Below are 22,051 nucleotides of genomic sequence, written 5' to 3' on the forward strand. Positions count from 1 at the left end.
CTGTAGGTGCACCAAAGCAAATTTCAGATGTTTTAAAGAGCGACGGTTTTGTTACGCTGGTGCAAACGTAACATGTTTGGAGAAAGTTATGGCAGATCACCTTCAGCTGTGTGTGTCCTTTAACCGCTCCTTGGAATTTGCTAGAGACCTCTGAAGTTGCCTGTTATCACTTTATCAAAGGCACGAAACTTGATCTTTTTCATGAGTTATATTCTCCTGTTTAGAGTAAATAAAATAGAGCACTACAGCGGCCATGCTCAGGTGTGGAGCAGCACGCAGACGTCTGCACGGCTCATTTTCCTCTCACTTTTGTGTAAAAACGGGCCTGAGCAACGCAAACAGAGGGCCAACCTGGCCAGAGGGAGGGTAAACACTGGTCAGACAAGCTTTAGTCACTGAGACTCACATCTTCCACTGCCTGAACTGCAGCTGTCTTCAGGACGTGGACGCAGGCTTCTGTCCCTAAGGCAGCAGAAGAAAAGCCAAAATGAGATGGAGACGGATTAATGTTGTTAGTGATACTATTGTTAATGGTTCTGTTGCTAAAGTGAAGCTAACCTGAGAGTGTTCTGTTGATTTATTTGATGCATCTGCATCGGGGGGGCTTCGGTGTCTGTGTCATATTGTCCAACAGGAAGTGAAGTGTGCCAGTGTGACAGGGTGGCTGCTGGAGGAGGTGATCAACGGGACACCAGGACTGTGGGAAATGACGCCAGCCATGACGCCTCTGTCTTTACGGGCCGCTCAGCTCGTATATGGGTGGGTTGGGGAGCCACGGTGGGGGGTGTCTTTACAGTACAAACCGATTACTGAAACAGGAAGTGATGGATGAATGTCATATGTGTCACCCACTGTTAAAAGGTCCCATGTTAGGAACCTCACAGCAACTACAGGAGCAGTTAACAAACACCGTTAATGTTGGCTGATGGTCATGAATCCCAAAGAAGCGGAGTTATGAAGGACATTTCAGTGTGTACGTCAGTTTAGCTTTAGTCTTGGTGCCGCTGAGGCCTGCATAGGTGCGTTGTAGACGTATTTGGGTGATATTTGTTTTTCTCTGCCCACTGCGAAGTCTGGTCCAGACTGTTGGACAGAGGGAGCCTCTGAAGGCAGGAGGAGTGAGGAGATGGTGATTTGGTTAGTAACACAAACCAGCTACAACACACCAGCACAGCTCCATGGAAGCTAGTATGTTGTTGCCCCCCCCCCTTCAGATGTTGCCATGGCAATTGGTTTGAAATAAAATTTACCTGTGATTTCTGAGCATAACGTCAGCACTGATCATGTCTTTTTGGAACTAAAATCACTGAAGGATTAGTCACATATATTAACATATTCAACAATAATTCACAATAAAATATATTAGATTTAGATGCTTTTACACTACAGACAAGATAACATATGATAATTAATCAGCATTTGAGAACTCAGCCAACCCAAACATATATTTGAGTCGATTTACACGTCAAAAGTAAAGTTCACATTCTGTAAATAGTATTTTTAAATCGGTTTAAAAGTGTTGAAATATTTGACTAAAAAACACACATCTTTATTTATTTTCTTCCCACCTTATCTAATTTTAAAATAAATAAGGGCTACCTTTAATGATTTTATTCAGTTAATAATGGAAAAAAAGTAAATTAATTAATTTATTGTCACCAAATGTGCTTCAGCAAGGAAGTATCACACTTTCAGTTCCTCCATTTTGGGTCTGGAGGGATCAATAAATAAGCATTCAATGTGGTTCTCTTGAGCAGAATGGTTTAATTCTGCAGGTGTGGCTTTGATGTAAGTGTCAATATTTACAGGTTGATGTAATAAAGTAAGTGAAACTGTTTTATTCAAAAGGGTGCCATCCTGCAGACACCGAGGATATGACCTGTCCCAGCCAATCCGCACAGTCCGAAGAGATCAAAGAGAAAACGAGCCAACCATCTCTGCTCCAAACCCCGACATGGAGATTCCCTTCAGCCTATTTAACCTATGCATGACATCCGGAGAGGAGTGTTTTCAGGAGACACCAGGACGGGAGAAAAAACAGATACATTTGCGTATAAGACCCGAGATTACAACTATCGAGCTGTTGGACAGGATGGCTGCAGGCGAATGTACCGGGAAGGCCAGTCATTACCGGGTGGACCACCTACTTAATGCGGTCGAGAGTGAGCTGCAGGCTGGCAGCGAGAAGGGTGACCCCACGGAGAAGGACCTGACAGTGTCCCTGGATGAGATTGAGCTTTGGCAAAAATTCAAAACTCTGACAAATGAAATGATCGTCACAAAGAACGGCAGGTAAGGAAAGATGCCACATGATTTATTTATTGCCTCGTTTTTCATTTATTTATTTATTTATATATTTGTGTAAAGGCGCATGTTTCCGGTGCTTAAAGCCAACGTGTCTGGTTTGGACCCGAACGCCATGTATTCCATTTTATTGGACTTCGTCTCAGCGGACAACCACAGGTGGAAATATGTGAACGGGGAGTGGGTTCCCGGTGGAAAACCCGAACCTCAAACGCCCAGCTGTGTGTACATCCACCCGGATTCTCCCAACTTCGGGGCGCACTGGATGAAAGCGGCCGTCTCTTTCAACAAAGTTAAACTCACCAATAAACTGAACGGAGGAGGACAGGTGATGAGAAGAGTCTTGCTTCTACCTGCTCTAAGAAAAGAGAAAAAAGTGACGGAATATTGCAGCCGTTGCTCTTTCGCCTGTGTCTTCCAGGTAATGCTGAATTCCCTTCACAAGTACGAGCCCCGTATCCACATAGTGCGCGTTGGGGGCACAAGGAAGATGATCACGAGCCATTCTTTCCCCGAGACACAGTTCATCGCTGTTACAGCTTATCAAAACGACGAGGTGTGTAGTGACGCATTTTTGCTTAAGATGAAAACATTGGTTGAACGTGTATTTCACTTTAAATAACGCACTAACGACGTGTCAGTTGAGTGCGTAAAATGTGCGTCAACATTACGCACAGGATTTACGCACACATTAAAGCTAATTTTATATATTTAGATTAAAAACAGTTGACTCATTTTAGTTTCGTAACCTCACGTTGACTTTCTAACAGCAACTTTCTCAATAACTTTCTGTTGTTCTTTCTTTGTTTTAGGTCACTGCACTAAAAATAAAACACAACCCATTTGCCAAAGCCTTCCTAGATGCCAAGGAAAGGTAAAAAAGTAAATGCTCTCTATTCTTAGAGAGAAAAAATGTCTGTTTCTTATTTTGTTGCTGTTTTCAAAAGTTTCCGCTAAATCCTCATATATGTCCTTCAGAAAAGATATTAAAGACATAAAGGAAGATACAGGTGAAAACCATCAGTCAAGTTACTCTCATTGTAAGTATTAAAATATTCAGTCCAAAATATGTGACCTGAAGTCACATACTATAAGATGTCGTCTAATCAGGTTTTCTTGTATTCTGGGCTCGTAGGTTCTTGGTTTATCCCTCCTTCCACTCCTCACACCCAGTTTGGGACTCCCCTTTCGTTGTCACCATCCCCTGGCTGTGAGCGTTACTCCGCCGTGAGGAACCACCGCTCTGCCCCGTACACCAGCCCATATGCCCATCGCACCAATTCACCCAGTGAGTGTTATCTTTTACCTCCGCATGTCCAGGAATTACACCATTTCTCCTCTGGCTATTAACAAGAAAGTCAAACAGATGTTACTGAGAGTGGAATGGTTTGCATTCCTCTGGCCTTTGTTTGAGTGGAGCCACAGAGCTGTAAACACTTGGTCTTCAAACAAGGTACCCATGGAGGGAATATTCATACCTTTAACTGTTGCACTGGTATCAGGAAGCTGTGAAAAGCTGTGATTATCTACAAAGTTTGTAATTGCATTAATTGACTTCTAAACTTTTCTAAAACCAACTCTTGTGCTTCCATTTGTGCTACAGTTGGCTACTCTGATAACTCATCAGCTTGTTTGCTGCCAAACCACGATAACTGGTCCGGTCTTCATGTGCCAACACACTCCAGTGTCATGTCCATGACACACACTCCCACCTCTGGTACCAATTCCAGGTTTGTATCGAGCATTTTTGCTCATCTCCTCACATTCATTGAGATTCAGATTTAATACAGGACGGGGTCCATTTTCATCTTGAGGACTGCCTTATTTACTTTTTTATATATTCTAAAGGTGACAGAAGCATTCCTCATAGATTCAATAACAATAAATCTGCAGGTCCTGCAGATTAATGAGCTGTAAATTTATGATGAGTTTTCCACCAAAGAAATAATAAATACTATAGAAGGCCTCTAACTAACTAACATAGTCAGAGTAATACCTTCTCTCCATGTCTCCATGCAGTCAGTACACCAGCCTGTGGTCTGTGAGCAACTCCCCGCTGACTCCTGTGTCCCAGAATGGGACAAACATGAGCTCCCAGTTTCTTCGAGGCTGCAGCAGCCAGTATCCTGGCCTGTCCCACTCGATGACAGTGCCCTCTTGTGGCTCGCCCATGTATGACAGCAGCGTGTCCACAGAGGTGCATGATGCAGCTCAGTTTGAGGCCTCTCCACAGGGAGGAGGACTGACTTCGGTCTGGACCCCTGCGACACCTCCGTCCCTCTGACGGAGTCATTGCTCCAGACCTGACCAGATGTGTTACAACATGTTGTAAATAACTGCTGATAGAATTTCTTTCAACGGGTAGAATATAAATCTATTGATTCTTTATACCGGGACAATGGAGGTTTATTTGTTGTTTCTGGTGGATTCTGCCTGCTTAAAGTGCCTGCAAACACAAATGCGTTTAACTAACCTGCTTATATTAAGCATAACGGGACAATATCCACAGAAGGGACAGAAAATGTACATATACAGTTTATTTCCATTGTTCATAGTGAAAATGAGAACGGGACTCAGGTTTACAATGTAAATAGAGAACTGAAATGCAAACAGGGATCTCCTACCAGTACTCTGCCAAGCAGAAGATGGAATGTTGCATGATTAAAAACATGTTACCTGCGGTTTTTGAAGTGAATCACGCAAATCTCGGTTGTATATTGAAGTAACAGTTCTTGGAGTCGCACAACAAATGTCCTGTGAACGCACAAATGCAGGGTGGAAATGGAACTAAGTACATTTACTGATGTAAAGAGTGTTTACTTTGCCAAATCAACTCCACTGCATTTTACATATTGTTGCTATGGATTATTGTAACTCTAGTAAATAAATCAATTCTCATTGGGAATTTCACAGCAGAATTGGACATAAAGATGAATATCTTGTTGGTGGGTGACAAAGGTGATGCAAAGTTTGGTGCAAGTCTTTTCAGAGGAAATGTATCTGTGGATTGGAGCTTGTGACATTAGGGAGAGTCTCCAGCACCCCAATATAAACTTTCAGAATCCTATTTTTAATTTTGAAAGTATGATTTTTCACATAGTTTTAATACACTCCACAAAATAAAAGGTTTTCTGATAGTTGCCATCAGATGGCTTCATTTGCTTTAACTGCTGAGAGCCGGTGGCTGAAAGGTGAGGGATTGGATCTGTGCACATTTAACAGGTTGACTTGTTAAATATAGACCTGCTTGTCAGGTGAGAAACCCCAGAGACGAGCATCGGAATCCACCGGAGCCCACTCACCGTGTTCTGTCCACACCTCCATGACATGAAAGCAGTCTCCTAAATAAAGAATAAAGGACGTCAAGTCCGGGTTTGGTTTCAAACACCCCGTCCAAATCAGTCTAAAATGATGTACTTTATATAATTATATCCATTCATTATCAATATTCTGATTAAACCACACTCAATATGTTTGTTTTATTGGTTTGTGACACCAAACATCATATTTATACATATTTTTTTGCATATATTTCCCTCTAGTTTTCATCATTGTGGTGCCTTGCAGCATCTCTCCAGTGTGAATATCCCCTTATTTTATAAACTGGTGTCACAAAAGTGCTCTGAGGTCTGCACACTCTGCACTCTTCGGGAGTTTTTAAACCCTATCCTGTCACGGTGCGAAACCCACACAAACCATTTTTCTTCAGTTGACACACGTGTAGATTTGTTACGTTAAAATAACCCGAGTGTGTTCTCATGATTCTCCATTTACACTCGTGCAAGTTCTTTGATTTTTAGTGCAAAACAACATCTTAGTAAAAATCAGCCCCCTTTAGTCCTCAAAAACGTCCTTTAAATTGCTTCCTCAGCATATTATTTTGTATTTATCTCAACCACCAAGACAATTTCAGCCGCCTCCAGCTGGGCACCAGGGTTTTTTTGTGCTAAAATCTGTGCCTGTGCACACAGTGGGTGTTCTGGTAGGAGAAAACAGACTCACAGATCTGAATATCAAAGCAACGTTGGAAGCATTACAGCAGGGTTGAAGCAGCCGAGAGCTCATTCAGCCCCGAGGATCAAGGTCAGGAAGAACTGTACATCACAATGTCCTCTCCTTGTGCAAATGAGCCATCGACTGTCATGAAGGAGCACACGTGTTCCTGGTGAGTGTTTGTACACAGAGACGTTTGAACAGGCATCTATGCACAAGATAAATAATTAGGAGATAATGGTGCTGTTCAAATTCAGCTACAAAGCGAAAGGCAACATCATCATGTGCAAATGTGCATTGAATAGAGACGCTGGCGCTCGTGGATGTTCTCAAAGAGCCACGTTTTGTAATTTTCTTTTGGTAAATCATGTTTAAATCAGGGTGAAAAAAAACTCTTAAAAGCCACGAAGGCAGGGTATTTCTCTAAGCCTAATAATCCCATTATGATCCAAATGAAAAAAAAAAAGCTTTCTGGCTAAGCAGGGAGCATTGACGCAAGCATGTCTTGACGTCAGTTGCTGCAGTGAATGCGGAACGGGAGGGGGCAGAGTCGGGGAGTGTAAACGGGGGGAAGGCAGGGGGTGTCTGCCTTCAGAAAACACACGAAATAGCGTCACGACTACAAGTGCGGGCCTGTGAGTGAAGCGGAGGGGAAATGGTTCAGAAACAGAATATCTCTGCGCTACATTCTGCTGAGATGCTGCACGGGGAATCTGAAGCAGACGTAGTAAAAGCGATGTGATCCTCCGCTCCGCTGGACCTCATAAATAAACCGGCACACGAGAAAAGGGAAGCTGTGGTGGCGGGGAGGGCTCCACCGTCGAGCCGTTTGTAAAAGCGCAGACTGGCGTCTCCGGCCCCCTCCGGTCCGCCCAGCGCCGCTTCCCTCCCGCTGCTCTATTTATTCACACACTTTGTTAACAGTTTGTCTGAGGCTCCCTGAAGTGTATAAAATGAACAGATTTCTCTCCCCATCCCCGGGATGGTCACTGCGCAGTGGCGCGCTACTTTTGCGGTCCGGTGTCTCCAGCTGTGCGCCGCGGAGGAATCTTCTTCCCAGATGTTGCCTTTCCCGCAACTTACTGGCCGACTCGCGTGTGGCGAAAGACACGCACGGTTGTGGCGTAACTGATCTAGTTGGCCGCTCACGTCCGCGTTTACATTAGCGTAGACCCTTCACGGCACCCAAGAACTCCCTTTGTGCCGACTGTGCGTCATCTGATTAGACTTGGAGTCTGACGTCATCCACCACGTTGAGAATCTAAATGAACTTTCGGGAGTGAGAACACACACACACACTCACACACACACCCTCTCCCTCTCGCCACTGAGTCACCGATCAACAAGTTGTCGCTAGTTCGTAATTTCCATCTGAGCGGGATTGTAAAATAATCCGCGGCGCACGTGGTCAACTAATCACCTCGCCAGCAAATATCTTTCATTTGTTAAGAAGGTGACGGTCCGTCGGGCGTCGGGGGGGAGACAGGCTGCGTGCCCGTCCAGATGCGCGGCTGCCAACCAAACGGTAACTTTGCGCGCACCGCGAGCGGACAACTGAAGAAGGAATCTGAATGAATGGGACTGAGATCCACTCGCATTTCTCCGCTCGCCTCCCGCAGACTGTTGTATGCGTCGTGTATCCTGCTGGTTGAAGTCCACGCTACCAGCAGACGTCCCTTCAGCGGTGGACAGAATCGCCCGGATAGCAAATGTCGAAGAAACGGAAAAGTCCTGACGAGGAAGACTTCGTGGAATCCCCGTCTGCAGGATGCAGCAGCGACCAAGGTAGGAGTCGAGATGACAGGGGAACTCTTCACAAACTACTACCGAAGCACTGTTTGAATTTTCCAGGCATCACCTTTCGGTCCACGGACCGAAAACTGTTACGTTAATGTTGGTTTCAATCTTCTCTCCAGTCAAACGAGAACTTTCATCCCTAGAAAACACTCTTGTGTGCAGAGGATTACTTTTTATAATCTCTCATCGGTTCTGATTGGGGTCAGATTTATGTGACCTTGGGTTTGGCTGCAGAACAGATTTCATTTCCCCCCAGAAGGAGCGCGTTGATTGAGAGGGTATAGATGGAGATTTACAAGTTATTGGTTTCTCAAAGCCAGATAGGGAGGAATTCTGGTGCTGTGTGACTTTAGAGAAGCTGTTGTGTGTTTTTACTGTAATGTTTTTTTATTCATTAATGTTCCTCCATTCAGAACCTTCTCCCTTGTCCATAACAGACAAATCGGTGAAACGCAACGAAATCAACCCGTTTTCATGAATGGGTCAAAAATTTGAGATGTGATGTTTGAAATCTGAAAGTTCCATCTGCTAGTATACTAAAGCTAATAGGGGCAGTGCGCTACTTCTTCGCGTCCTCCTCCGTCTTCCATCTCAATTGAAATAAGTTATGCAGCAAATAGTATGAAATTGTGTGTAAAGATGGGAACTGTGAAACCAAGTATGATTATTAGCCTGCAAGATGAGAGTTTACCAAAAGTGTCAGACCAAATTAACTCAGCCACTGCTCATTTGGAGACTTTTAGCAGCTTGGTATTACTGCTTCTACCACACCAATAAAACACAGTTCAGTTCTCTATAGCTAATTTAGCTAATTGAACTTTGTGTACAGAGTTTCTGTTACAATCGACATTGTCTCCATACAGGAACAGAAACTGAGCGCCTGACCTCCGACCAAACTCCGGCAGCAGCAAAAACTGTCATTTAGCCGATAGAAACCCTCTGTGGCAGAGCTCATTAAGAGAAAGTGACCGTACGTGATCAAGCTTTTTCTGTGTTTGTGGACATGATCTCACGACGCATCGCTATGGTAGCAGCTTTCAACACCAAGCGATTGTTCGCCTCCCTCCCTTTTGGCACCCACTCACCACCACACCGGCGTTCTCAGAGACGCTGTGGATGGAGCCTATCTCAGCGTCACTGTGCTAGTACGCCAAGACCTACGCAGGAACATGATCTGATCGACAAAGTATCGGCCGTCCACATCTCATGTTTGTACCCAGCCGAGACCTGACAGACGTGGGTCAATGGTCGGCGAGGGGGTTTTCTGGTTGCCTACAGCCCAAAACATGCATTTTTAGGTTGGATGGAGACTCCAACGGGGCACCGACTCGGCTCTACTCGACCCGACTCGTGTTTTTAATAAGGCGCATGGTAGTGGTACTAGTTTTTTAAGCAAGCTGAGTCAAGTCCCAACTCTGACGTCAACAGACGCTGATTGGCCAGGAGGCAACGTCACCGGATGAGTCATGACAGCCCTCTAACCTGCTGTTTTTGAAAACCCGGCAACGTGAGCGCGTGTGTTATCATCTCTGCGAACGAGCTAAATGGCGACGCACAAACCTACGTAGAGGTGCAGACGCCTTGGTGTGATGACCCCACGCGCGGCGAGGTGCGGCCCAGTTGTGATGGAAAACAACAAAAGGAGTCTGTGAGCGCTGGAGATGTGTCGTGGAAAAGCACCATAAAATGTTCTGCATGTGTGGATGAATGAGATGTGTGTTCTGTGATGAACTGGTGACCCATTGTGGGTGTTTTACTGCCGTTGGCCTGGTGACCCCCCAACACTCCCCCATGACCCTGATGAAGAATAAGCAGCAGTTAATAGAAGATGGATGGGGGGGATGATGGATGGATGGATGATGGATGGAGGGATGATGTCTGGAGGGATGGATTATGGATGGTTGGATGGGTGGATGGATGGATGATGGATGGATAATGGATTGATGGATTGATGGATGATGGATGGATTATGGATGGATGGATAATCGATGGAGGGATGGATGGATGGTTGGATGATGGATGGAGGGATGGATGATAGCTGGATGGACAGATGGATGGTTGGATGATGGATGGATTATCGATTCAGGGATGATGGATGGATAGCTGGATGGCTAGATGGATGGTGGATGGATGATGGATAGATGGATGGATGGATGGATGGATGGATGATGGATAGATGGATGGATGGATGGGTGGATGATGGATAGATGGATGGAGGGATGGATGATGGATGGATGGATGGATGGATGGATGGATGGATGGATGGGTGGATGATGGATGGATGGAGGGATGGATGATGGATGGATGGTGGAGGGATGGATGATGGATGGATGGATAGATGGATGATGGATGGAGGGATGGATGGATGATGGATGGATGGTGGAGGGATGGATGATGGATGGATGGATAGATGGATGATGGATGGAGGGATGGATGATGGATGGATGGTGGAGGGATGGATGATGGATGGATGGATAGATGGATGATGGATGGAGGGATGGATGATGGATGGATGGATGGATGGATGGATGGATGGATGGTGGAGGGATGGATAGATGGATGATGGATGATGGATGGAGGGATGGATGGATGAATAATAGTTTCCAAAATAAAATCCCAAATGCACCAAATGAGACACACATACGTCAGTAAGTCAGATGCTGCGGAGCCACAATGGGCCACAACCGGCCGCTCACCTTTCAGACTTCAGGCACATGTGACACACACGAGTGTGTGCGAGTGACGTTGGTGCAGATGATAACCATGAAAACAAGCCCCGCCCCCGAGGTCAAAGGGCACTCGGAGCTGATCTGCCACAGACTCTTGAGCCCTGTGTGTTGGGACTGGAGACTCTGACTCTGCATCTCTGGCTGCTCACGCCCACATGAGAAGTTCCCTTGGCCAACAGCGAGGGAGAGCCAGGCGCTTCCTGCCCCGACTGTGCCTGCATCTGTGCCTGCTCAGGGGGCCACACGCGCTGCCATCCTCCCTTTACCTCACAACGACCTCCACGGTACATTATTAAGGAAAAGCAGGAACTTCTATTTCAAACAAAACGTCATCATTAAATGTTTATGCTTTGTCATTTATGAATGACAAAATATGTATTTGCGTGGCCCCACGGCTGCGTCTGGGACCCTTTCGGATGCACGGGTCAAGAAAGAGGAAGCATGGGAGGAGTGTATAAATGATTTATAGCTGTGATTAATCCTGCAGGACTCTGGTCCTGGTACAGGAACAGAAACACGTCTGAGATCTTGCAGATCTTGTGATTTTCTGGGAGAACTGAGGCAGAATCCAGATGTTACAAGCCCGCGACAGCGAGTAAGGTTTGAATTAAAATTGCACAAATTGACTAACGTAATCTGACGATCACTGACTCGAAAGAGTTGATCATGATAAAGTCTTTATTAAATATTTCATGCATATGGCTGCTCATCTAGAAATGCCAGAGGCTCATTCTAAAAATGTTTTCTCTCACTGTCACGCTAACAAATAGCAGAATTTAGCTCCAAAACTTGTGCAGCCACTTTAGATCATTTCTTTTATTTTACATTCTATATTATAAATGTTAATTTACTGACTGATACCACATGTTTGAGGCTCTAAGACGAGTTTGCACAGTTAGACTGACGGCTAACGAGGGATCATCAGAGTTTTCACCTTTGTTTTGTTCTTGTCCACACGGTCATGGTGTCACTTGCATCTGGAGCTCAGCTGTCAATCAGGCTGTTTCCACCCTTGTATACAGTGTCTGGGGTGAATAATTCAAACTTGACTGACCTGACCTGAATATCCTACAGAATATCCTGTACAGAAAGAATGTCCTGTAAGGAAACTACGTTGAGAAAAATGTGCAGCTTTTCTTTTTTTTTAAAAAATTCGCCTGTTTCATGACTAAATCAAAAAGATCATCATTCTGCTGCTCATAACTGGTCACTGTTGGAACCCCTGAAATTAGCAATGAAATTTAGAAGGCTTTCATCACAGCATAAATGTTCATCTTTGTCAAGGCTCTTAAATATTCTGACTAGATCAGTCCCTAAAGACTTAACGTTCCTTTGTCATGGGTTTTGTGTTTGGTTCTGTGCCCACAGCTTTGACTGACAGGTGTTTCTATATCAATGCAATTAAGCTCCATATTGTGCAGAGTGGTGCGTTCCTCTGAGGACGTGTTGGCAGCAGTTTCACTACCGAGGTTAACGTTACGTAAAGGGCCATCTTGGACGACACTGCCCCCGATGGCCATCACGTGCATTGCAGCTTACACCATGCCAGGAGATGGGTCCACATGTTTGTACATATTTTATATTTTCATTCGCATTCCGACCTACTTGTGCTTAAATCAAATTACCTCTCTGCTTCTGTGAGTGTTGAAATCCGACAGAGAGCGGACAGAGAGGGGGGCTGACAGGCCGGCAGGCCGACACTAGATGGGGCTAACATATAAAGATGGGAACATGCAGCCGTCGCAAAAAAATAAATCAAAATCCACAGTGGAAAAGACGACGAAATGTCTGATGTAATAACAATAATAAAAAATAATTATGATAGTAATTATTATTATTAAATAATGACATGGTTTATTCAGTTCAATTCGAATTTTTATTCCCGACACGCATTTGTTCCACAGTTGTATATTGCAAAGAGGAAGGTAGGAAACACATTTGAACCTGGAATTTGAACCTTATTTTTAAATGACATTTCAATTATTTAAGTTATCAATTCAGCGCTGCATCATTGTTGGTCAGATTCAATACATCCTTATTTTATCCAAGTCAGTTCATTTTGGGATGACAACAGTTCTTTTTAATATTATAGAATTGCAAAAATTTAGAACGATCTGTGTGTGTGTGTGTGTGTGTGTGTGTTAGCTATAAAATTTTTCATTCAATTTTAATGTCATATGAGAAGCAAATAAAACATTAAAAACAAGAATGTACAATTTTTAAAAAAAGGCGGTACATTTTTTTTAACATCTTTTTTCTTTTCACCAGCTTAAGAAATGCAAAAGTAAATCCGTCATGGCCACGTGCACTGCATCACATTTCTACATTCATCTTGGGTCTATTGTATCTGGCGAATGGGAATTACGTTGTAGTCAACGCGATTTCCACGTGTAGTTGATGCAGTAGCAGCCGAATCACGCAGTCAGTCAGCAGCACCTTGCTCTACACACACACACACACCTCCATGAGACACACACACCGGCGGGGTGGGGCGGGGTGACATCACTCAGCTGGAAGTAATGATGCAGCTGTGTGTTCAAAAGGTTTCCGTTTGACCAGGACGCTGTCCAGGAAGCAGACTGGGGCTGTATGAGTGCAACTCTGTGTGTGTGTGTGTGTGTGTGTGTTTAACACAGAATAGGGGGGTGGTGGTAGTGTCGTGATGGGTCGGTGGGGGTCTGATGAGGTCATGGCTTGCGTCTGCTGCCTCGTGTCACCTATGGGATGTGACTCCTGTCAGCCTGCAGCTGCTGCCCTCTGCACTGTTAAAATAGAACAACCACATCTTTTCCATCAAATTAAAGCAAAATTCTAAGAGCAGACGAAAATGCCCTGTTTGGTTATTCTCCGGCCTGTTTTTGCAAGGTTGTTCCTTCGCCCATCAAGATCTGAGAGGACGGGATTTGCACAGCGAAGTGGGTTATTTCAGACACGACCGCCGTCTGTTTGGATTTTTTTTCTTCCTCTTTTGCTCTGAAATGACCTCCGACCCCGTGCCCGTCATCGTAGTCGTCCTGTTGATTTACGAATATGACAATCTGGGTCAGGAAAGCTGCCAGTGGAAACACAGACTGTGAATCCAAATAAAAAGGATTTGCAGGATTTGTGTCACGTCTCAGTGATGTTAAAGATGTAATAAATGTTAAAAAAATAAAGGTATGTTTTTCATGTTTGAGGACACCTTAATAGTGAAGCTCACACATACAAATATTATTAAAATTCAACATAAATGTGCAACAGAATGTTAGCAGGGCATCCATTGAAGAAATCCTGTTACTTCCTGAATCATTGACCCTTTTATCAGTATTAACGCTGCAGTCTTGTGCTGGAATCACATATATACAGTACATAGATGTTACAGTGACACAAACAGGCTGATGTTCTATAACATCAAAAGAATAATTTATGTAAATCTGCTGCACCAGGAGATGGTTTCAAAAAAATCTACATCTCCAGCTGCTTCATTTCTATTTCGGATGCCATCGTGCATGCGTGCAAAGTGCCCCGGCACACATGTATTTCTACGTGTACGTAGTGTGGTTATGCGTGGCAAACGTTCAGGCAGGCATAATTTGTGCCAGCCCAGTGACGTAGAGGCCACGAAGCCCAGGCGGGCCCTGTGAGTGGCAGTAACAGCATCTCCTGCTCGAGCCAGCCTCCGTCTCTGACTTCATTGGATCCTGCTCTGACGCAGATACCCCCCCCCCCTTCCACACACACACACACACCACCACCAACCCTTTTATCCCACCCTGCACAACACGTCTTTCATCATGTTTTTTCTTCCCCTGAATTAATGGGTTTTTTTTTGGTTGTTGGTTTGTTTTAAATCATTCTTTTCGCACCTCCCCTCTTCACGCCGCGCTCTGTGACCCTCTCGCGGTGTGTTCATGCTCAACTTTCCTCTCCTGTATTTCTTGCTCTATTATTTGCATTAATCCTCTTTTCTTTTCAGGGGGATTGTGCAGTGTGACGTTTCTGTCATCCTGAGCAGGAGCAGATGTTTTACTGTGAGCGCTCATATTAAATTTGTGACCATGTGACACTCACGCTGCTCTATTAGCTTAAGACTGTGTGCATGAATGTGCATCAGGTTGTCCCTGTGAGAGATTTAGCCTGACAGAGCGGCACTGTGGCAGTTGTCTGCTGCCCGACATCAATACAGGAAGCTAATTAATTTACAAAACACACGTAGGGAACCCTTTATTTTGCAGGAAGTCTGCAGCCGGAGCGCGGCCTCACAAGCCTTCTTCGCCCTCCTCATATTACAATGATGGAGGAGGATATCTAGTGGCTGCAGTTCCCCTAACCTCTGATCTCTGCGTCAATGGGTGGAAAACGAGGAGATGATCCCTGTAGGGACTTAGTAAATAACAGTTCCAAATTAGAATATTTCCTACTCAAATCTTTTACCACACACAGTTCATATGCCCTTTCCTGACTGTTTATATTCACAATCTTCCATAACAGGGAGTTTTTTGTTGCTTTGCCCTGCAGTCTCTGTTACTCTTAAGTCCCACTGTTGTCTTGGGAGGGTGTAGACAGCCATGTGTCTCCAGCAGTTCACATGGGAACAGCTTCTTTCCACCTGACAACAATATCACTGATATAACTTCAAAAGAAGCCTACCAGGGATGCAGAGCTGCGAGGCCCTCGCTTTAGCTGGCGTTCTTCTTCTTGGGGCTTGAAGGAGTTATGAAATTCAGAACCTCCTTTAAATCACTGTAAAAGTCTTGAAACACGGTTTTGTTTCCCAGCCACTTTGAGCTCCGTGTTATGACATATTTTTGGCACCTATTTAACAAACACATTTCACTATTAACATTCTAAATATTAAAAGCACATCTCGAGTTGGAACATTCACTTGAACATTTAGCTCTGATGGTAAATGATCAAATATTTCCTTGATCCAGTAGCTCATAAACATGTTTGTAGTGGATTCCCAGATGTGGTTACCGGTAACTGCCGGCTGTTAAGTGATTGCTGATGAATCAGAAACTAAATGGACAGTTTCTTACTGACGCTCTCCACGCAACACTTTCTTTAACATTTTTTACAATCCCTGTTGCCATCAGGCAGCAGCCGCTCTTGCATAATGTCTTAGTTCTTCTTTATTCTGTTACAACAAACAGTTCGGGTCTCTCCAGTCAATCGCTAAACAGGTTTATCATGAGCCTCTGAGGCTGTGATGGCTGTGTTGGTGGGGTCAGGCCAACACACATTCTTTGCTCTCAAGACGCTGGTAAACCTGGAGAAGTGTGTAAAGAGGTGCCTGTTTTCTTCCTGGACAGCCAGCAGGAGTCTATATCACATAATACACAGACCCGTGTTACAAATCAGATTAGTCATTCGATCAACCCAAATGAAAGAAATTCATCCTCCTCAGGTTCCCTGGATATGCTGTTACTGTCAGCGAGTCCATAAAAGGCAACTCTCACTAGATGAGCCTGTTTCCTGTTGACGAGCCGGCGCTGCGAACCTTCCTGGAGGGACGTGCAGGCGACTCAAGTTGTGCTGCCAGACCCAAAATGCGATCGCCGCACTTTCATTTGCGGTTCTTCTATCAGGGCATCGCGCCGTTATTTCCCCATGATTATGTTCATCACGTGGAAGCTCTGACGGGCACACGGAGCAGCAGCCGTGCAGATGTTCAGGTGGATTACCTCAGGGTGGAGATGGAGCTGCAGGGAGTGTAGACAGATCGTCAGTTGCTTGGACTCAAACTTAACAACAGCCCAAATATATTCTGAGAAAAGGTTAAATCTGTTTAAGGGGTTTTTTTCTTGCATTTTTCTTCAGTTTTGCAGCAATAAATTGTTGTAACAATCACTGGCCATGGCTTCAGCTTCTGGGTTGGCTTTCTTTTGTTGGTGCGCAGGAAATCACTCTTCCACTATGAAAAACAGACATTCAGCGTGCACGCATCTGCTTTCTCTCCTTCTCCTTTTTGGTCTCGATTGTGCCTTTTTAAAGTAACCAAGTTTATGACTTCAACTGCACGCTAACGTCAGCTAGCATTGACACATACTGACTTCTTCACTTTAAAGCCATGGAGGAGGTGTGCAAGTTCCTCAGTTTCAATGGCGCGATCATAAAAACAAAAGCAAAATGGTGGATTGTGTCCATCTACGGCAGCGCTGATGATCTAAAGGAGCTTGGGAAGCCGTAACCTGCACTCAGCTTGTCCACTAACGGAATCTGATGCATGGGAGAAGATAAAGACGTCAACAGGAACCCGCGGTGAATAAAACAAAGCATGTACAGTAGCTGTTGCTCTCTTACAGCACCTCTGCTGCTCTTTTGCAACCAGCTTCCTACTTGCTGTAATTTTAACAATATGTGCGGTGAGCATTGTGAAAGATTCCAGTAACGAGATGATTCGTTTGTGCATGTGAGAAGCAAAGGCTGACGGCCTCCATCCAGTCATCAGGGTTTGGCTGTATTGGAATGATTAATGGGGTTTGTTACAGGAACAGGGGGTTGCGTTTTGGGTTTTTTTTTTACTGATTGGCGTTAAATTGTATTTAAAAATCTAAAATACTGTCCACTTTTTACACTCCTTGTACCCATCTGCTGTTTTTTTTTTCTGATTCTGGTTGTAGTTTTCAAACAAATGTGAGACATTAAATGTACCACTGCAACACAGGCTGTGCTTTTCACAATGTGAGCGGAGGTGAAGTGTGAGATTCTGGCTCTGATGTCCCAGTCATGCTCATAAAACAATGAGAAAGGGGGGGGGGGAAAGATAAAAAAACGAGGTACAAAACATCGAGCAGTAATCAGATGTCATCGCTCGTCCTGAGACGGCGAGGATGTCTGGGTGAGCAACCTCTCCTCCGGCTTTGCCTGTCGTCTGGCAGCAGTTATTCAAAATGGCAATTATTAGGATGACACAGGCCAGGTAATAATGTGCTGTGATTTGTACTTCCATTAACCTAAATTATGCACCCACCTCAACATTCTTCCTAATGGATCGCAGCGCAATGACGTCCGCCGACGTCACGTTTCAGATGATCCGCATTGCAGTCACATGCAAATGTGTTCGTGCACGGCTTTTCTAAACGTGAAATCTAACCCCCCCCCCAGCCCACCTCCAACAACATTATTGCATTTTCCAACAAATAAGGGTAAACAGAAACAGGAATACACTCATTGGTGGTTTAAGTGCTTGTGAGCCAAGCTGTGAAGATGTGCATAACTCCCTCAGCCCCCCCAGGGACCCTGTATTTTCATGGGCCTGCCTCTGACGTCAATGCTCCGGCTGTCCTGTGGATTGTCAGAACAGACTATTCAGTTGGGGGGGAGGGGACTGGAAGTCTCTGTGGCGTATGTCTGCTGCATGTGGTGTGTGTGTGTGTACGTGGATACGTGTAAGCTCCTTTGTGTACGTGTGTCCGCACGTGATCCGAATGTTTCACTGACATCTAAAGTGTGTTTTCAAGCATGTGCGCGAACCAGAGAGGCGCGAATCGAAAATGTGCTCATGTGAACGAGGTCTGTAACATGAGGGGTGGGGTGGGAGCTCGAGCATGTGAACGGGCGCACACATGTCTGAAGATGCCCTCATGTTTGGGAGACAGAGGCCGCAGTCACCATCAAAGGCGGGCTGGCTAAAAACAGCCGAGGGGGGGGGGGGGGGCAGTTAGGCATGGCCGCCGACCACTTCACTCCCCAGTCAGCTGTTGATCCCCCAGCGGACAACGCTAATGCTGTTCTTCTCACAGCAGCCATGCTGCATGTGACACACGCACGCACACACATTAAGGCAGATTTCAGCATCTTTCGTCATCGTCGCATTTTTTTTCCTTTTCTTTAAATTCTTCTTTAATGGCCGAGCGCCGTTCACAGGCTGACACGGGGGTTTGGAGGCAGGGTAACGTCAAGAACAGGGTGCTCACTTCCTGTGTGAACGACACGATCAAGCTGGAGATGTCCGACCTTTTGAGGCTCCAGTCGTCAGCGATCACTTCATTTATTCCAGCTGCCTACTAATAGATGAAAACATAGATTTTGCAGATTCATTCTGGGGCCGATGGCAGCATATACTTATGATCTAAATAGTCCTTAAATTATCCTGTCTCCAAGACCCAATTTTTATTTTTAAAAAAAAAAGAGTTGTGTGAAGAGAAACAGATCACACGCATGTGTTTTTGTAAAAAATAAAATAAAATAATAATAATCTCTGATTGTGTTGCTGCCCATCAATATGTCAGACATTATAATTGGGGTACTATTTTGCAACATATTATTTTAAATAAATAAAGCAGAAGACATAGGTCTTTTCTACACATAGAGGCCATTTAAAATAACCCAAAAAATTATAAATTGGGTTTAATTAGACTTTAAGGAATTGTTGATAATGTTGATCCCAGTAAATGTTGGTTGTGTTCCGGATTCCAGAGGGACTCTGACCTTTGATCTTCCAAAGACTAACGGTGATGATCAAAGTCAAGGGGCTCGCAACCTACTGTTTTTAATACGAGACGCTTTTGTGTCATATTTACATTTAGCTGTGAACAAAGGGCACAAAGACCTTCCTGTTCAGCGGCTGCGCTCTAAACGATGGTTCATCTGAGTATTTCCAGTAGACTGAATGTATAGAACAAAACAGTCTTCCTGGTCGGTAACAACGATTCAAACGTGCACACAGTGGTGCCTCTCCTGCTTCGGATGTCGTGCGTGAAGCTTTTCGGACCAGGGAAGCATCAAATAACAGCCAAACTCGGAGTTTGAGTCGAGTTCAAGTGAATCAAAGAGGCAGAACTGTGCAAGTGAAGCGCGGCACACGGGACACTCGGCCTTTCGCCGAGTTAGGGTAGGAAACTGTAACCGAGAGTGTCAGAGAGAATCCGTTATGTCATACGTGACCTCAGAATGGACCAGCATCACCGCGGCGTTGGAATGCCGGCGACTGATAGCGCCGGTGGTGGCGTAACCCGCCAGAGCCCCCGCACCTCTCCGGCTCCCTCGATATGATCAGTATGTATGCTGCAGCCACGAGGGAGCCCAGCACGCTCTGCTGTATCATGTTGCTGACTCGCAGCCCTTTAGGAGCAGCGTGAGCGCTGATAACGCCGGCTCGCATCCACAAAGGCCACACAGATAACGGACGCTCACTTCATTGGAAACTCAATACTAAATATCTGACGATGCTCAATCCGATGCTCCAAGAATGTCTTTTCCTCATATCTAGGGTCATTTTTTCAAACCGCTGCGGCTTTGATAAACATGTTTTTATCAGTTTGTATGGAAATATGGGGTTGTGGGACAGCCCAGACTGGTTCTGACTTATTCTACGGGGCCAAATCGAGGCTTATTTTCCGTGACGTTTCATACGGATGTACAGCACAAGAGAGGCGCGGTGAAAAGGAGCTCGGCCTAATTTATTCCTGCATCACTCTGCTTGCACGTCTTTGCAAATGTTTGGAGTTGAAATATCAACAGTCATCTAGAATAAAGCAGACGTTTCGCGTCAGACGTCGGGACCCTGTGTAAAACCTGCAGCTCGACGAGACGCAGTCAGGCCTTGATAACGGACGGCCGTTGTTTAGACTGCACGGCCCTCTTTTCTCATTTGTGCACATCGAGCTGTCTGAACATGAACCAGGCTTTTTTTTAATGCTACATCTTTTTTTCTTTTTTTTTTACCATTCATTTATATTAGCTCGGACTGATCTCAGTGAATCTGGGCTCATTTAAAATCGTTGACACGTGGGCTGTAAACCAGACTTTATCTGGGTTCCAGACAGAAAAGCTGTCTGAATACATGTGTCTACATTTTTTAATTAACTTTCTCTGGAGTTCATTTCCTTGTTTGTTGATGACGTCAGCAGCAGAAGTGATATTTCCATGACAGAATCTCTTCTGGGAGGAATTAAAACACCGAAATAGTCTGTCAGATCTGGGAACGGAAACATATGCTGTTGTGTGTTAATGATTATGAGAATATGAGGCATTTCTCAAATATTTCCAGTACTTACTCAAATCCGAAGAATTCCTAGATGTGTGCTACTTGTGTGACCGGAGAGATTTGGAGAAAGACCAGATCTGATTCTCTTCAACTCTTTCCCAAATCGCTGAAGATGTCAGAGGTTTCACTTAGCTGTGACACTTCAAGAAGAGGAGGAATGCACGCTCATGTGTTTCAACGGTGTCTAATTTATTGTGGTACTCCAATGGTTGGACTAAGCAATCTGTGTGTGTAAATGGTTTTGTTTGTTGCAGAATTCATTTTTCATGTAGCAGAATATATTTAAGACCTTATTTAATTCTATGGAAGACAATTCATCAGTTATCCTTCAAATCATAGTTTCTTGCTATCACTGCGAATGTTGGGTGTTTTCAATTTTTTAATGCAAAATAAATCATAATACAGAGGTTTTTAAGCAAACACTGTGGCAGAAGTCTGGTCTAAAAATGCTCATAACATTAGCCACTGAAGACTGGGGACTGAATGTTCATTCAAATAAAATTATTACAAATGTTGAATCTCCAACGAAAACTTTTATTTTGAAATTTAGAGAGGAAGTTGGGCTTCATGGTTGTGGCTGACATCACTCTCGCGCGCGTGTGTGTGTGTGTGTGTGTGTGTGTGTGTGTGTGTGTGTGCGCGCGCGTGTGTGTGTGCGTGTGTGTGTGTTTACTCCCCATTTCTCTGTGTCTGTGCGTCGCCGTCTCCGCTCCTCCAGTCTGCTGCCGCACATCCACACAACGGAGCCACCACGCCGAGGAGGCGGGCTGACTGTAGCTACACCTCGGCCGGCGGTGCTGGGTCATAGCGCTGGTGGAGGGGAGGGCGGTGGGGGGAGCACACTGCTCTTCTTGCCCTTCGTAAGCCGCTCACAGCCTGAGGACACCATCAACTCATCGCGTACTGGAATAGTTTTGGCTTTTGCACAGACGCACCAAGTTGCAGCTGCAGACGCGCACTTTTCTCCGTGGCTCTTCTCTCTGTTTGCGCTCGCAATCCGAAATGGAAGATGGTCCGTCTTCAACAAGCTGTTTCAGAAGGTTAACGGACTGCTTCCTGGGTGCAAGTAGGTGTTTTTAGACAAGCTGCTACTGTAGTAGAAAACCCGCAAACAGTGCTGATTAAATGTAAAACAGGCGAAGAAGGCTTTAACTTTTGGTGGCCGAGGCGCGGACGCGTTTCACTCACACGGGCGTCTTCTCCCCGTGTAAATACCCAACTTTATGAATGACGGCTTGGGAGCTGACCGAGATGGGTG

At 44.9% G+C, this 22,051-nt stretch overlaps 2 protein-coding genes across 7 annotated transcripts in view; both read left to right on the forward strand.

The window, feature by feature from the left end:
- The first annotated feature begins 1,989 nt into the window (after positions 1-1,989).
- On the forward strand, positions 1,990-5,219 carry tbxtb (T-box transcription factor Tb). The gene is made up of 8 exons (XM_029835222.1): positions 1,990-2,292; positions 2,368-2,632; positions 2,726-2,860; positions 3,117-3,178; positions 3,283-3,344; positions 3,440-3,592; positions 3,908-4,034; positions 4,324-5,219. The coding sequence occupies exons 1-8, from the start codon at positions 2,093-2,095 to the stop codon at positions 4,586-4,588; spliced, it is 1,269 nt and encodes a 422-aa protein (XP_029691082.1). The 5' UTR covers positions 1,990-2,092; the 3' UTR covers positions 4,589-5,219.
- Positions 5,220-7,613: 2,394 nt separating this feature from the next.
- Positions 7,614-22,051, forward strand: part of pde10a (phosphodiesterase 10A) — a 41,853-nt gene continuing 27,415 nt past the window's right edge. For 2 of the 6 annotated variants that reach the window (XM_029835232.1, XM_003964211.3), the window contains exon 1: positions 21,528-21,859. In XM_029835232.1, coding sequence (XP_029691092.1) covers positions 21,796-21,859 — 64 coding nt within the window. In that variant the 5' untranslated portion in view covers positions 21,528-21,795. Of the gene's footprint in view, positions 8,083-21,527; positions 21,860-22,051 lie in introns of those variants that run through there. The other 4 variants (XM_029835228.1, XM_029835231.1, XM_029835227.1 and 1 more) reach the window with 4 other exon arrangements.

This window comes from Takifugu rubripes, chromosome 4, assembly GCF_901000725.2.
Source record: "Takifugu rubripes chromosome 4, fTakRub1.2, whole genome shotgun sequence".
Lineage (NCBI taxonomy): Eukaryota > Metazoa > Chordata > Actinopteri > Tetraodontiformes > Tetraodontidae > Takifugu > Takifugu rubripes.

Bases quoted from the DNA above. Each gene is read 5' to 3' on its own strand.
- tbxtb (XM_029835222.1), top strand. From the start codon at position 2,093: ATGGCTGCAGGCGAATGTACCGGGAAGGCCAGTCATTACCGGGTGGAC. The intron at 2,633-2,725 runs GTGATGAGAAGA...TGTGTCTTCCAG, and splicing joins AACTGAACGGAGGAGGACAG to GTAATGCTGAATTCCCTTCA. The intron at 4,035-4,323 runs GTTTGTATCGAG...GTCTCCATGCAG, and splicing joins ACCTCTGGTACCAATTCCAG to TCAGTACACCAGCCTGTGGT.